The 11,277-nt window shown below is 50.5% G+C and overlaps 1 protein-coding gene across 1 annotated transcript; it reads left to right on the forward strand.

The window, feature by feature from the left end:
- The first annotated feature begins 1,821 nt into the window (after positions 1-1,821).
- On the forward strand, positions 1,822-9,436 carry LOC138807438 (CMRF35-like molecule 6). Its single transcript, XM_069993214.1, has 4 exons — positions 1,822-1,926; positions 4,885-5,226; positions 7,670-7,781; positions 8,955-9,436. The coding sequence occupies exons 1-4, from the start codon at positions 1,866-1,868 to the stop codon at positions 9,079-9,081; spliced, it is 642 nt and encodes a 213-aa protein (XP_069849315.1). The 5' UTR covers positions 1,822-1,865; the 3' UTR covers positions 9,082-9,436.
- Positions 9,437-11,277: the final 1,841 nt, after the last annotated feature.

The following is an 11,277-nucleotide window of genomic DNA, read 5'->3' on the forward strand; positions in this document are numbered from 1 at the left end:
GCAGTTGGAGCTTTCCCTATGCAATCAATGAATGAAATACAATCAACGACCATGGCCTCCTTCACTCATGAAATTCAACTCATCTTCATCATCGGAGCCATTCTGTCCTTCAACACGATTTTTTTTTAAATCAATGATTATAACTCATCATCTGCCAATGTGGAAGGTGATACCACATGGTATCTGACTGGCTCAGCTAGGATTCTCACTCCAGAGTCTGATAGAAGGTTCTTTTTTTTACCAGGTCTGGGTTGATCATACTGGTGATTACTTTCAATCTAAACTTTGCATCTTCTGATCTTGGAAGCTACCTTCCATATCAAGCAGATACATACTTAAATCACCTTAGTTCCTATATTAAAGATGCAGTTAACATCAGAGATTTCAGGTACAGCTACACCAGTGTGGAAGCTTGTCAGGAACTAATGATCTCCTAAGCAAGGATGAACTTTTTGCTACTCAGGTATAGCACTGTACCACTTGAGCCACGGTGCCACTTCCAGCTTTTTCTGTTTATGTGGTATTGAGGAATGGAGCTAGGGCTTCATGCATGTAAGCCATGCACTCTACCACTGAGCCACATTCCCAGCCCCTGTCCTTCATTTTATTAACCTGCTGTTATTATGTCTATCCTTTTCAGTTTGTTGACCCTTCTTTACTGGAATAAAATCAACTTTGACCATGGTATGTAACCTTTTTTTTTTTTTTTTATCGGTTCCGGTAGTAGGGCGTGAACTCAGGGCCTGGGCACTATCCCTCAGCTCTTCAGCTCAAGGCTAGCCCTCTACCACTTGAGCCACCGTGCCACTTCTGGCTTTTTTCTCTTTGCTTATGTGATGCTGAGGAATCGAACCCAAGGCCTCATGCATGCAAGGCAAGCACACTACCACTGAGCCACCTTCACAGCCCACCACAATCTTTTTAATCCTACGCTTCCCCTGGCACATCCAGCCATCCAAAAAGAGACCAGGTAAAGGGCAGAAAAGGACTTGCTGGGTGGCAAGGGAGCTGCAGGCAGCAGCCCTGTCTTGGGTGCAAGTATGAACTATAGCTTTAAATAAAGAATTGGGAGAGCAGGGTGCTGGTGGCTCCTGACTGTAATCCTAGCTATTCAGAAGGCTGAATGTAAGGAGGTTTGAAGCCAATCTGGGCACATTAATTAATTAATTAATTAGTTCATTACAAAGGGTCAATGGGTCCTTCCCAGGTCCATTGGGGACATCACTGGAAGGAAGGTCAAAGTCTTCCTGAGAACCTTCCTGACAAACAGATCATTCATCCCAAACCAGACACACTGATGGGTCCTGAGGTCACTGTGCTAACTCGGGGGCGGGGGGGGGAACAGACCCAGAGCTGGGACTACTGGGACGGGAGTTCTGCTGGAAGCCTCATGGTGGGCACTGTACACTGCAGGCTGGGCCCTGCCCAGGGGCCAAGGCTCTGCTTGTCCCTCCACAGGGCTGCCACACTGATCACAAGGAAGCTCAGTGCCAACCAGAGAAAATCTGTCCCTCCTGTTCGAGGGCATCCTGACAATGGGGAGCAGACCTGTGAGCTCTGGGGGGGGTGTGGGGGTGGGAAAGAGACCCTAGGAGGGTGAATTCTCACCACTGGGGCATACCTTAGTCTTGCCCACCAACCTGGGGTCCTCTCCCATGCTGCGACCATCTTTTATCTGCCTCCAGCATCCTGAGCCCACTCAGCTTCCTCTATTTTTTCCTCAGGTTCTTGAACAGAACCAAAAGAAGCCAAAAAGGAAACAGCATAAGAAAAGCAGAAGTAGGAGGCCTGGGGATGGGCCCAGCCCAGAGCGGGCTGAGATCCACTAGTGGCTTGACCTGGCTGCCAGTGGCCTCAGGGGGAAAATGACCCCATGGGCCCTGGCTGTGTGGCTGCCTTTGAATCTGCTGCTTCTCTGGCTCCCAGGTGAGGGGTCTTCTTCTGAGGGGTGGGGTCAGGAGATGGAGGAGGGCAGGAAGGAGGGGGGAGGCTGTAGGGAGATTCTCATGAGGCACTCAAGCCTGGACTCCTCTGACCACACAGAGTGCTGTAATATGTCCATCATATGGGAGGGACTGGCTGAAGGCTTCACCCCTGGCAGGAAAGGGGCCAGGGCGCCCTGACTTTGGATGCACTTCGGTTGGGGACAGGGCAGAGTGGGGGCTGTGGAGGGGCATGGGGGAGGGGAAGGTGTGTCAGCTGGGTGGAGAGTGGCCAGGCCCAGACACCTGAGTGCTGTGTTTGGGGAAGGTGTCTCTGGGTCACCAGTTTTGGGGTGTAAGAGGAAGGCTTGGGATGGGAAAGAAGGTCTCATTCTCTGCTAGGCAGGTTCTGCCAGGGCGGCAGACAGGCTACAATGGAGGGACAGGAGTCTGGTGTGGAGGACCAGAGATCAGCTGTCTCCACAGAGGGGAGATGGGGCTGGGGAGGGGACAGGTGGCAGAGCAAGTGGAGAGACTTTCAGGAAGACAGAGGGTGGAGGCATCCTGTTCTGAGCCCTCCTTCACAGGCTCCTCAAACAGTGCTGCTGTCCTGTTGGACTAAATTCTAGAATTTCTTTGTGGCATGCTAGGAATCCCGTCTTTTCCCCCTGCTGCCCTCCATTTTTTGTGTGTCAGTACTGGGGCTTGAACTTAGAGGTTCTTGCTCTTGTTTGACTCTGTTTTGCTTAAGGCTGGTGCTCTACCACTTTAATCACAGCTCTATTTCAGGTTTTTTGGTGGCTAATTGGAGATAAGAGTCTCATAGATTTTCTTGTATGGGCTGGCTTTGAACCTCAATCCTCAGATCTCAGCCTCCTGAGTATCAAGGATTACAGGCTTGCGCCACCAGTGCCTGCCAGTTAAAAGTTTTAAGACCTCATCTTGACCAGTGAAAAGCTGAGTTGGTTGTATACTGCTGTCAACGCAGGGGAAGTAATAAATAGGAGGATCACTGGATGACAGGAGCACAAATGCAAGAATAACCTACACCAAAAATCACCAAAGCAGCAGCGACAGGAGAGAAACACCAGAAGAGAGTGAGGGAATGGGTAACATTGTGCAAAAAGACACATGCTCATGCTGGGCACCTCTGGCCCAGGCCTGTCACCCTAGCTACTCAGGTGGCTGAGATCTGAGGATCATGGTTCAAAGCCAGCCTGGGCAGGAAAGTCCATAAGACTCTTCTCTCCAATTAACCACCATAAAACTGGATGCTGTGGCTCAAGGGGCAGAGCACTAGCTTCGAGGTGAAGAGCTCAAGGAGAGGGCCCAGGCCCAGAGTTCAAGCCCCACAACTGACAAACAAAAGAAAAGAAAGATAGTAAAATACTCATTACCTGACTTGTGTAACTGTAACCCCTCTGTATATCACCCTTAGAATAACAATTTAAAAATCTATAAAAAGAAAGACATTAAGCAAAGGGGCTGTGGCTGTGACCTAAGTGGTAGAGTCCCTGCCTTACAAGTGAGAGGCTCTGAGTTCAAGCCTCAGTATTGACCATTCCACGTTGGTGAAATGAAAGAATTCCAACCTAGGAAAAGAGAGGGAAGCACATGGACCCCACACCTGATGACAGGACCTCTCGAGGGTCCCAGGAGGACAGACACACAGCCATGCCTCAGCCAGGCATGTGGCCATGCCAAGGCCAGCTCCAAGCTCCCCGATCGGGGTCAGCATTAGCTTCATTTCAACATGCTCCCAGCTTTGTGTCTGAGAACTGTTAGGGAAAACGGCAGACATAATATTGGCCACCAAAAATGAGCCTCAATCAGGGGCCAGTGGCTCACACTCATAAGCCTGGCTATTTAGGAGGCTGAGATCTGAGGATGGTGGTTCAAAGTCAGCCCAAGCTCAAAAGTTCCCAAGACTCTTATCTCCAAATAACCACCAGAAAACCTAGAAGTGAAGCTGTGACTCAAATGGAAGAGCATGAGTCTCGAAAAACAAATGAAACGAAAAGTCATAGCACCTAGGCCCTGAATTCAAGACCCTGTAATGGCACAAAACAAAGAAGGAAGGAAAAAAGGGAGAGAGAAGGAAAGACACACAGGAAGGGAGAGAGAGAGAGAGACTAAGAGAGCAAGAATGATCTTACCTGAAAATTAAGTGAGCAGATCTGGGCCAGCTGAGCTGAGTCTGGGTGAATGAGGGTTATTGTCACTGAGTCCTGCACTCATAACATAATCCTAATCAAGGGGTGGCTCAGTGGTAGAGTGCTTGCTTCACATGCATGTGGCCCTGGGTTCGATTCCTCAGCACCACATAAGCAGAAAAAGCTGGAAATGGCACTATAGCTCAAGTGGTAGAGTGCTAGCCTTGAGCTGAAGAGCTGAGGGACAGCGCCCAGGCCCCACAACTGGCAAAAAAAAAATAATCCTAATCAATTGTGAGCATAGCCCTTGTGAAAAAGGCCATGCTGGTCAGGTCCTATGGCTGACACTTACAATAATAGCTATTCAGGAGGCTGAGATCTGAGGATCATGGTTTGAGGCCAGTCCTGGCAGGAAAGTTCTTGAGACTCTTAGTCCAATAAACTACTCAAAAAAGCTGGCAGTGGTGCTGTGTCTCAAGTGGTAGAGCACTCACCTTGAGGAATAGAAGCTCAGGGGCAGTGCTGAGGCCCAGAGTTCAAGTAGCCAGATCTGCACAACAAAACAAAAGGCCTTCCTGCTTGGGTGTGGCTCTCCTTCCCTCAGTGTGACCAGATAAGCCTGTGGTGTCTAATGGGGGAGGGGCAGCATGTGTGAAAGCAGGGTGAGGACACTGGGAGACTGAAGCTAAAGAAAGACACTTCTGGGTCTAACTCTTGGTGTGGTAGAGTAGTACAAAGGGGGTGATCTGGCTAGGATCGCTACTCCCACCCATCTGTGAGGGCCAGGAGCTGGAGCTTATATTTTCCAGGCTGCTGTCTTCTGAGAGGCCCCAGCAGAGTGACAGGCACCCAGGGAGGATCCCTGAGCCTGCAGTTCTGGTATGAGGAGAAATACAAGACATATAACAAATACTGGTGCAGAAGCTCACATGGGCTAGGACGATGTGAGAATACTGTGAAGACCAAAGACTCAGAGAGAGAAGTGAGCAGAGGCAGAATGTCCATCAGTGACCATCCTGAGGACCTCACCTTCACTGTGACCTTGAAGAACCTCTCTCTGGAGGACTCAGGCTCTTACTGGTGTGGGATTCACTCACCCTGGCGTGAAGGACTGGATGACTACTTCCGGGTTGCTGTGTCTGTGCTCCCAGGTGAGTCCCTCTCCTACCAGCACTGGGGCTGCCACAGGTGGGAAAAGCTGGGGGAGGAATCAGATCCGAGCCTGGGAGTCATTCTCTGTGTGTGTGTGTGTGTGTGTGTGTGTGTGTCTGTGTGTCTGTGTGTATATGTATGTGTGTCCACAGGCACAGTGGAGCACCCATGTTACTCAAGGACCTCTGTACAGCCAACTGACAGTCTCAGGCCTGAACACCTCCTGGGTGGAGAAGAGGCACTGATCTTGACTCCTTGATCCTTAACTGCCTTTCTGGCCTGAGGAGGGCCTTGTCCTTTCTGGAGTGTGGGGAGGGGGCGGAGGGGGTAGAGGAACAACCCTGTCTTCTGGTGGCAACAGGACTCCAGGACTTCCGTTCCCCTCTATCAAAGGCCCTCTGAGTAGACTCCACTGCCCTGTGGCTCCTGAGATCCCAGCCTCCCCGCAGTGGTTGTTGTTAGGTTTTTAAAAAGAGGTAGCTGAGTAAGAACAGCACCAGCACGCACGTGGTATTCAGGTAAGGGGTAGGTTTATTCAGTAGACCTGCTGGGACCAGGCAAGGTTGGCACTCCACGTGGCTGGGAAAGAGAGAAAGCTGGGAAAGAGAGGAAAGAGCTAGAGCAGAGAGAAAGCAGAGAGAGCTAGAAAAGAACAGCAAGAGAGCTTCTGGGCCTGGGTTAAGGCCTTATCTAGGGTATGGGCAGAGAAAGGTGTGGCCACATCAAATTCAGATGTGACCTCAGCGGAAGCAGATGTGACCTCTTCCAGGTGTCCCAGTTGCCTAAGTAACACAGGTACTGGGTGGAAACTTTGCTGCGAGGAGGGTGGAGTCTGCTAGCCATCCAGGAGCAGACCTTACAGTTGTGGGACTCCTGAGTGAGCTCCGCAGGACACAGGAGGAAGCTGCTCAGACAATCATTGGGTTTCCTGTTCCCTCCAGGAAGCTTGCCCTGCCTCTCCAGGATGACCTGTCCCCCCTCTCCCTGGCACTTTTAATGTCCAGTACTTCCACCCAGGCTGGGGGACAAGTGGCAAAGATTAGACACGGGCTCCTGGCTGTTGCAGACTGCAGGACTCCATGACTGCTCTTCCTGCATGGTCCCTCCATTCTGTTGGAGTTAACTCCAAGAGAAGGGTCCGGGCTGGCCTTGGGGCTGTAATGCTGCTCCTCAGAATCCTGCTTCTGGGTTTCAGTCTCCCCAGCATGAAGGTTTCCCTCCCACACTATGGTTCATACTGAAGAGTAAGAAAGTACAACCCCACCAATGTCTCTGGGTCTCTGAAGGGCAAAGGTGTTGTCCTACTGGCCACCAGCTCCAACAGGTGTCTTTCTAGAATTTTCTTCCTGGCCACTTCCTCTGGAGGGAGGTATGCAGTGGGTGCTAGGGCCCCAGGCCTGGCTAACAGCGGGGGACGGGGTGGTGTGGACAGGGTGCTGTGGATCTGTGTGGCCCCACTGACCGGCCAGGCTCTCTTTTGAAGCCATTTGCCTGGCGTCAGGCACAAGCAACCCCAGTTATTCTTGGTCAGGGTTTGCACAGTAGACAGCAAGCAGAGTGGAGGAGGAGGAAGGGAGAGGCATGCCTCTGGCTAGATGAAACCAATAGTTTCCCCTCCTCTGCTTTCCTCTCCTCTCCTCTCAATTCTTTCCTCTCCTCTCTTCTCCTGTCCAGTCCTCCCCTCTCCTTGTTTTCTTCCCTGTCCTCCCCTTACCTCCTGCCCCACCTCCCACTTCCCTTCTCCTTATACCAGTCCTGGGGCTAGAACTCAGTAACTTGTACTCTCACTTGGCTTTTCCTACTCATAGCTGGCAGTTTACTACTTGTGCCCCAGCTCCATTTCTGAAATTTGGGGGGTTAATGTTGGGTAAAAGTCTCTTGGAGGGCTGGGAAGGTGGCTCAGTGGTAGAGCGCTTGCCTCACAAGCATGAGGCCCTGGGTTCAATTTCTCAGCACCACATAAACAGAAAAAGCCCGAAGTGGTGCTGTGGTTCAATTGGTAGAGCGCTAGCCTTGAGCTGAAGAGCTGAGGGACAGCGCCCAGGCTGAGTTCAATCCCTACAACCAACAATAACAACAAAAACAAAGAATCTCTTGGATGTATCTGCCTGGGGTGGCTTTACACCTCAATTCTCAGATCTCAGCCTCCTGAGTAACTAGGAGCAGAGGCCTGAGCCTTGCCAACACTGTCTTTTCAAGATGCTTAACCTGTCCTGCCTAGAAAGACAGTGCTCCTGTCTGAACATGGCCAGTGCTCCTTCACGTGTGGCTAGAGGGGGCAGCTGGTCGGCCCTGGGTGTGTCCAGGGAGTTCACTGGCCCTGGGACACCTGTCTGGCATGCCCCAGGGGACCTGGCTGTGTGAGTCAGAGCGGCAAAGCCCAGTGAGGACTGAGACGGAGCACAGGGTCCCTGAAACTGCCTGTGCTTTACCTGACCACAGCCTCCAGTTCCAAGAACAACAGGAGCACCCTGGAGCCTTCCACCCTGGAGCCTCCACCAAACGGGCCAGGCACCACAAGGAAGGCCATGCCAAGTCCCAGCCCACAGCCTGGGTAAGAGCCTGCCACTGGACCTGTGCCTTTGGGTGGTAGGAGGAAGGGGGCTTGTGTCTCCTCCTGCTCAGCCCCTCCTGCAATTGCTAATCCCACCCCCAAGTGTGAGAAGCCCCCTGAGTGGCAGTTGCTGTTCTTAGGAGAGTGCTTGCTCAGCAATCCCCTAGCCCCGTCCTGCTGAGATGGAGCCTGTGCTCTCCCAGTTGGATCCACAGAGGGATCCACAGAGAGACAAATCAGCGCAGAAGTCACCAGGCAACCACAGCAACCCAGCATGCAGCAGGAAGTGTTTGTCCCTTGGGTGTGGGGACAGGATGAGGGAAGGATACTGGGAGGGTGTTGTGCACAGAGGAGGCTGGGTTAGTTAGAGATCACCTGAGTGGAGGCCCACAGGGTTGGGGAGCCCAGGCCCTAGAAGTCTGGGGACAGTTTTCTATGCAAATGCCCTCTGCAGACACCAGGACGTGAGCCTGCTGCCTGACTCACAGCCCAGTGCAGATCCTCCCTCAACCCCTGAGCAGCTGAGATGCTGTGCAGCGTCCACCACCTGGTTGTGAACATGATCAAGAGAAACAGAGGGGATGAATATAATCACAGCACATTAAATGCATGTAGGGAGGTGTGCACTTTGGTTACATGCATACATGGTCTGAGTTACTGTGTATATTAATACATATAAAAACCAACAAAAAGAGCAGAGGGGTGGCTCAAGTGATGGAGTGCCTGCCCGAGAATGCAGCAGGTGCTCACTTCAAAACCTACTACTCACTAGAAAAGCCCAGGAAACACAAAGGACCAGATGAGACCCCTTCCCCATGGGAAATGCTGTGTGGAGAGAGACATTCACAACCACATCACTAACTCCTGAGCTCTAAGAGCAGTTCCCAAGCATGGAAGGCACATTGTTTCCTGGCCACAGGTCCCTCCTGGAGGCCTGGGGTCCCTTCACATCCTTCTTATGGCCACTTCCTACCTACATCCACAGTCCCAAGTTCAGGGTCCTGCTTTGGCTGTCAATCAGGGGCAGAGGCGTTTCCTGCAGGCCGTGCTGTGCAGCCTGGGTCCCCGTGTGGATCACTGGACACAGGCCCTGCGTGTGGGCTGGGTGGAGGGCAGAGCACACAGCCCTCTTCTCCCTGGGGCAGGAGCTCACTACCAAGGCTTCTCCCACAGGTCCCTGCTGAGCAGCGTCCACTTCTTGCTGTTGGTCTTTCTGAAGCTGCCCCTGCTGCTGGGCATTCTCAGTGCGGTCCTCTGGGTGAACAGGCCTCTGAAGATCCCAAAGCAGCAGGTGGAGTAAACCGGATTCTGAGCACCAGGGACATCTGTGGCAGCTACGTGGCCCCTTGGGGATAGAGACCACCACCTTCTAACCAGCAGATCTGTGTTTCCTTCACAATACTCTACACCTTCCAGAAATATCTGGGAAATGCCTTCTTGTATTATATCAAATATCTAAAAGAATATGCCTAATAAATACATCCCTTTTAAAACAATAACTTTCCTCCACACCTATGTGCTTTTATCAAGTTAAATAATAGAATATGGTCAATACTAACAAACCCCTTTCTGATTTCCTGTGCCTGCTTCCTGCCCTCTTCAACAGAACCAGCCCTGAGCTCCATGATCTTCATGCTATTTGCCTCAAAGGTTTTTCTAAACACATACTATATACGTGTTTACCCAGGGTGTATTTTTTATTTTGTTTATATTTGTGGTTTATGTAAACAAATTGTACATCCCCCCCCCCACAGCTCTAGGGATCAAACTCAAGGTTTCACAGATTGTTCTAAGCCAATATCCACCACTGAACTACCTCCAATCCTTACAGCCATTTCCTTCCTTCCTGCCTTCCCCTTCCTTCCTTCCTTCCTTCTCTCTTTTGAACACAGGTCCTAGGCACTGTCGTTGAGGTGTTTTTGTTTGTTTTTCTCAAGGTGAGCACTCTACCACTTGAGCTATAGCTCTATTTCCAGCTTTTTGCTGGTTAATTGGAGATAAGAGTCTCATGGATTTTCCTACCCAGGCTAGCTTCAAACTACAACTCTCACATATCAGCCTCCTGAGTAGCTAGGATTATAGGCATGAGCCACTCACTCTCAGCTAAAGAGACTTCATTTTTGAAACAGATCCCCACACGAATACTTCTGGCTTGTTTTGCCATTATACAATCTACCAATATTTGCTCAGCAGCTGAGGCAGATGCTTTAGCAGCATGTTGGAAAATCAAATAAATGTGCTTAGCAAACAAGGCATGGACTGAAGATGAGGCCAAAGTGGTAGAGTACCTGCCCTAGCAAGTAAAAGGTCCTGAGTTCAAATCCCAGTCCCACCACCACCAACAACAACAACAAAAGATGGAAAAGCAAATGAAACAAAACAAGAAAATCCATAGAAAAAAATACTCAAAAAATAGTTTCCACGGGAGCACAGATAAGTGTGATCCCATAAGGTAGCAAAGTTGGCAGTAGTTAAGTGGCTCCTCCAATGCTTCAATTCAAGCTACACTTGTGCCTCGCAGCTATGCGTTGGTACTAGCAATAGCACAGGCTGCTGTGTGAAGCTCCATCAGCTCTCCTGAAGCTAGGAGCAGAGCACGGCCCTGCTCCTCTCCACTGTGGCAGGAGGCCACGCTTCTGGATTTGCTGCATGAGTCACCATATTGGTCATGACTTCGCATTACAGAGAGTGGATCTCTGCAATCCACTGAAAGTAGAAGAGCATCACTCACACACGTGCATTTTTCTCCATCACAGCACACCACCATTGGATCCAGACCATCACTTCTTGGCCCCATCTGCCTGCCGGATGAGTAATTCTCCTCACCTGGCCTTGGTCCCTTTTACAGTAGGAGCTTTCCATGTGCAATCAATGCAATGAAATGCAATTGATGCCCCATGGCCTCCTTCATTCATGAAATACATAAATGTTTGTTCACTCAACTCATCTTCATTGTCACAGACACTCTGTCCTTCAATACAATTATTTTAGCAATGATAGTAACCCGTTATTTGCTCCCATGAAAGGCGATATCACACAGTATCTGCCTGGCTCAGCTAGGATTCTCACTCCAGAGTCTTTTTTTTTTTTTTTTTTTTTTTTTTTTTTTTGCCAGTCATGGTGCCTGAACTCTGGGCCTGGGTGCTGTCCCTCAGCTCTTCAGCTCAAAGCTAGCGCTCTACCACTTGAGCCACAGCACCACTTCCGGCTTTTTGTCTGCTTATGTGGTGCTGAGGAATCGAACCCAGGGCCTCAGGCATACAAGGCAAGCACTCTACCACTGAGCCACCTTCCCAGCCCTCCAGAGTCTTTTTTTTAACCAGGTCTGGGAATCACACTGGTGGTTCCTTTTTAATCTAAGCTTTGCATCTTCTGATCTGGGAAGCTACCTTCCATATCAAGCAAATACATGCTTAAATCATCCTTAGCCCCTATATCAAAGACACCGTTGGCATCAGAGATTTCAGGTACAGTTACCCAACATGGAAGCAGAAGG

The sequence above is a fragment of the Dipodomys merriami genome, unplaced genomic scaffold, assembly GCF_024711535.1.
Source record: "Dipodomys merriami isolate MVZ:Mamm:240054 unplaced genomic scaffold, mDipMer1.0.p SCAF_42, whole genome shotgun sequence".
In the NCBI taxonomy this organism is placed as follows: Eukaryota; Metazoa; Chordata; class Mammalia; order Rodentia; family Heteromyidae; genus Dipodomys; species Dipodomys merriami.

Coding starts and splice junctions, on each gene's coding strand:
- LOC138807438 (XM_069993214.1), top strand. CDS start 1,866: ATGACCCCATGGGCCCTGGCTGTGTGGCTGCCTTTGAATCTGCTGCTT. Junction 1,927..4,884: donor GCTGCTTCTCTGGCTCCCAG/GTGAGGGGTCTT, acceptor TATATTTTCCAG/GCTGCTGTCTTCTGAGAGGC. Junction 7,782..8,954: donor AGTCCCAGCCCACAGCCTGG/GTAAGAGCCTGC, acceptor CTTCTCCCACAG/GTCCCTGCTGAGCAGCGTCC.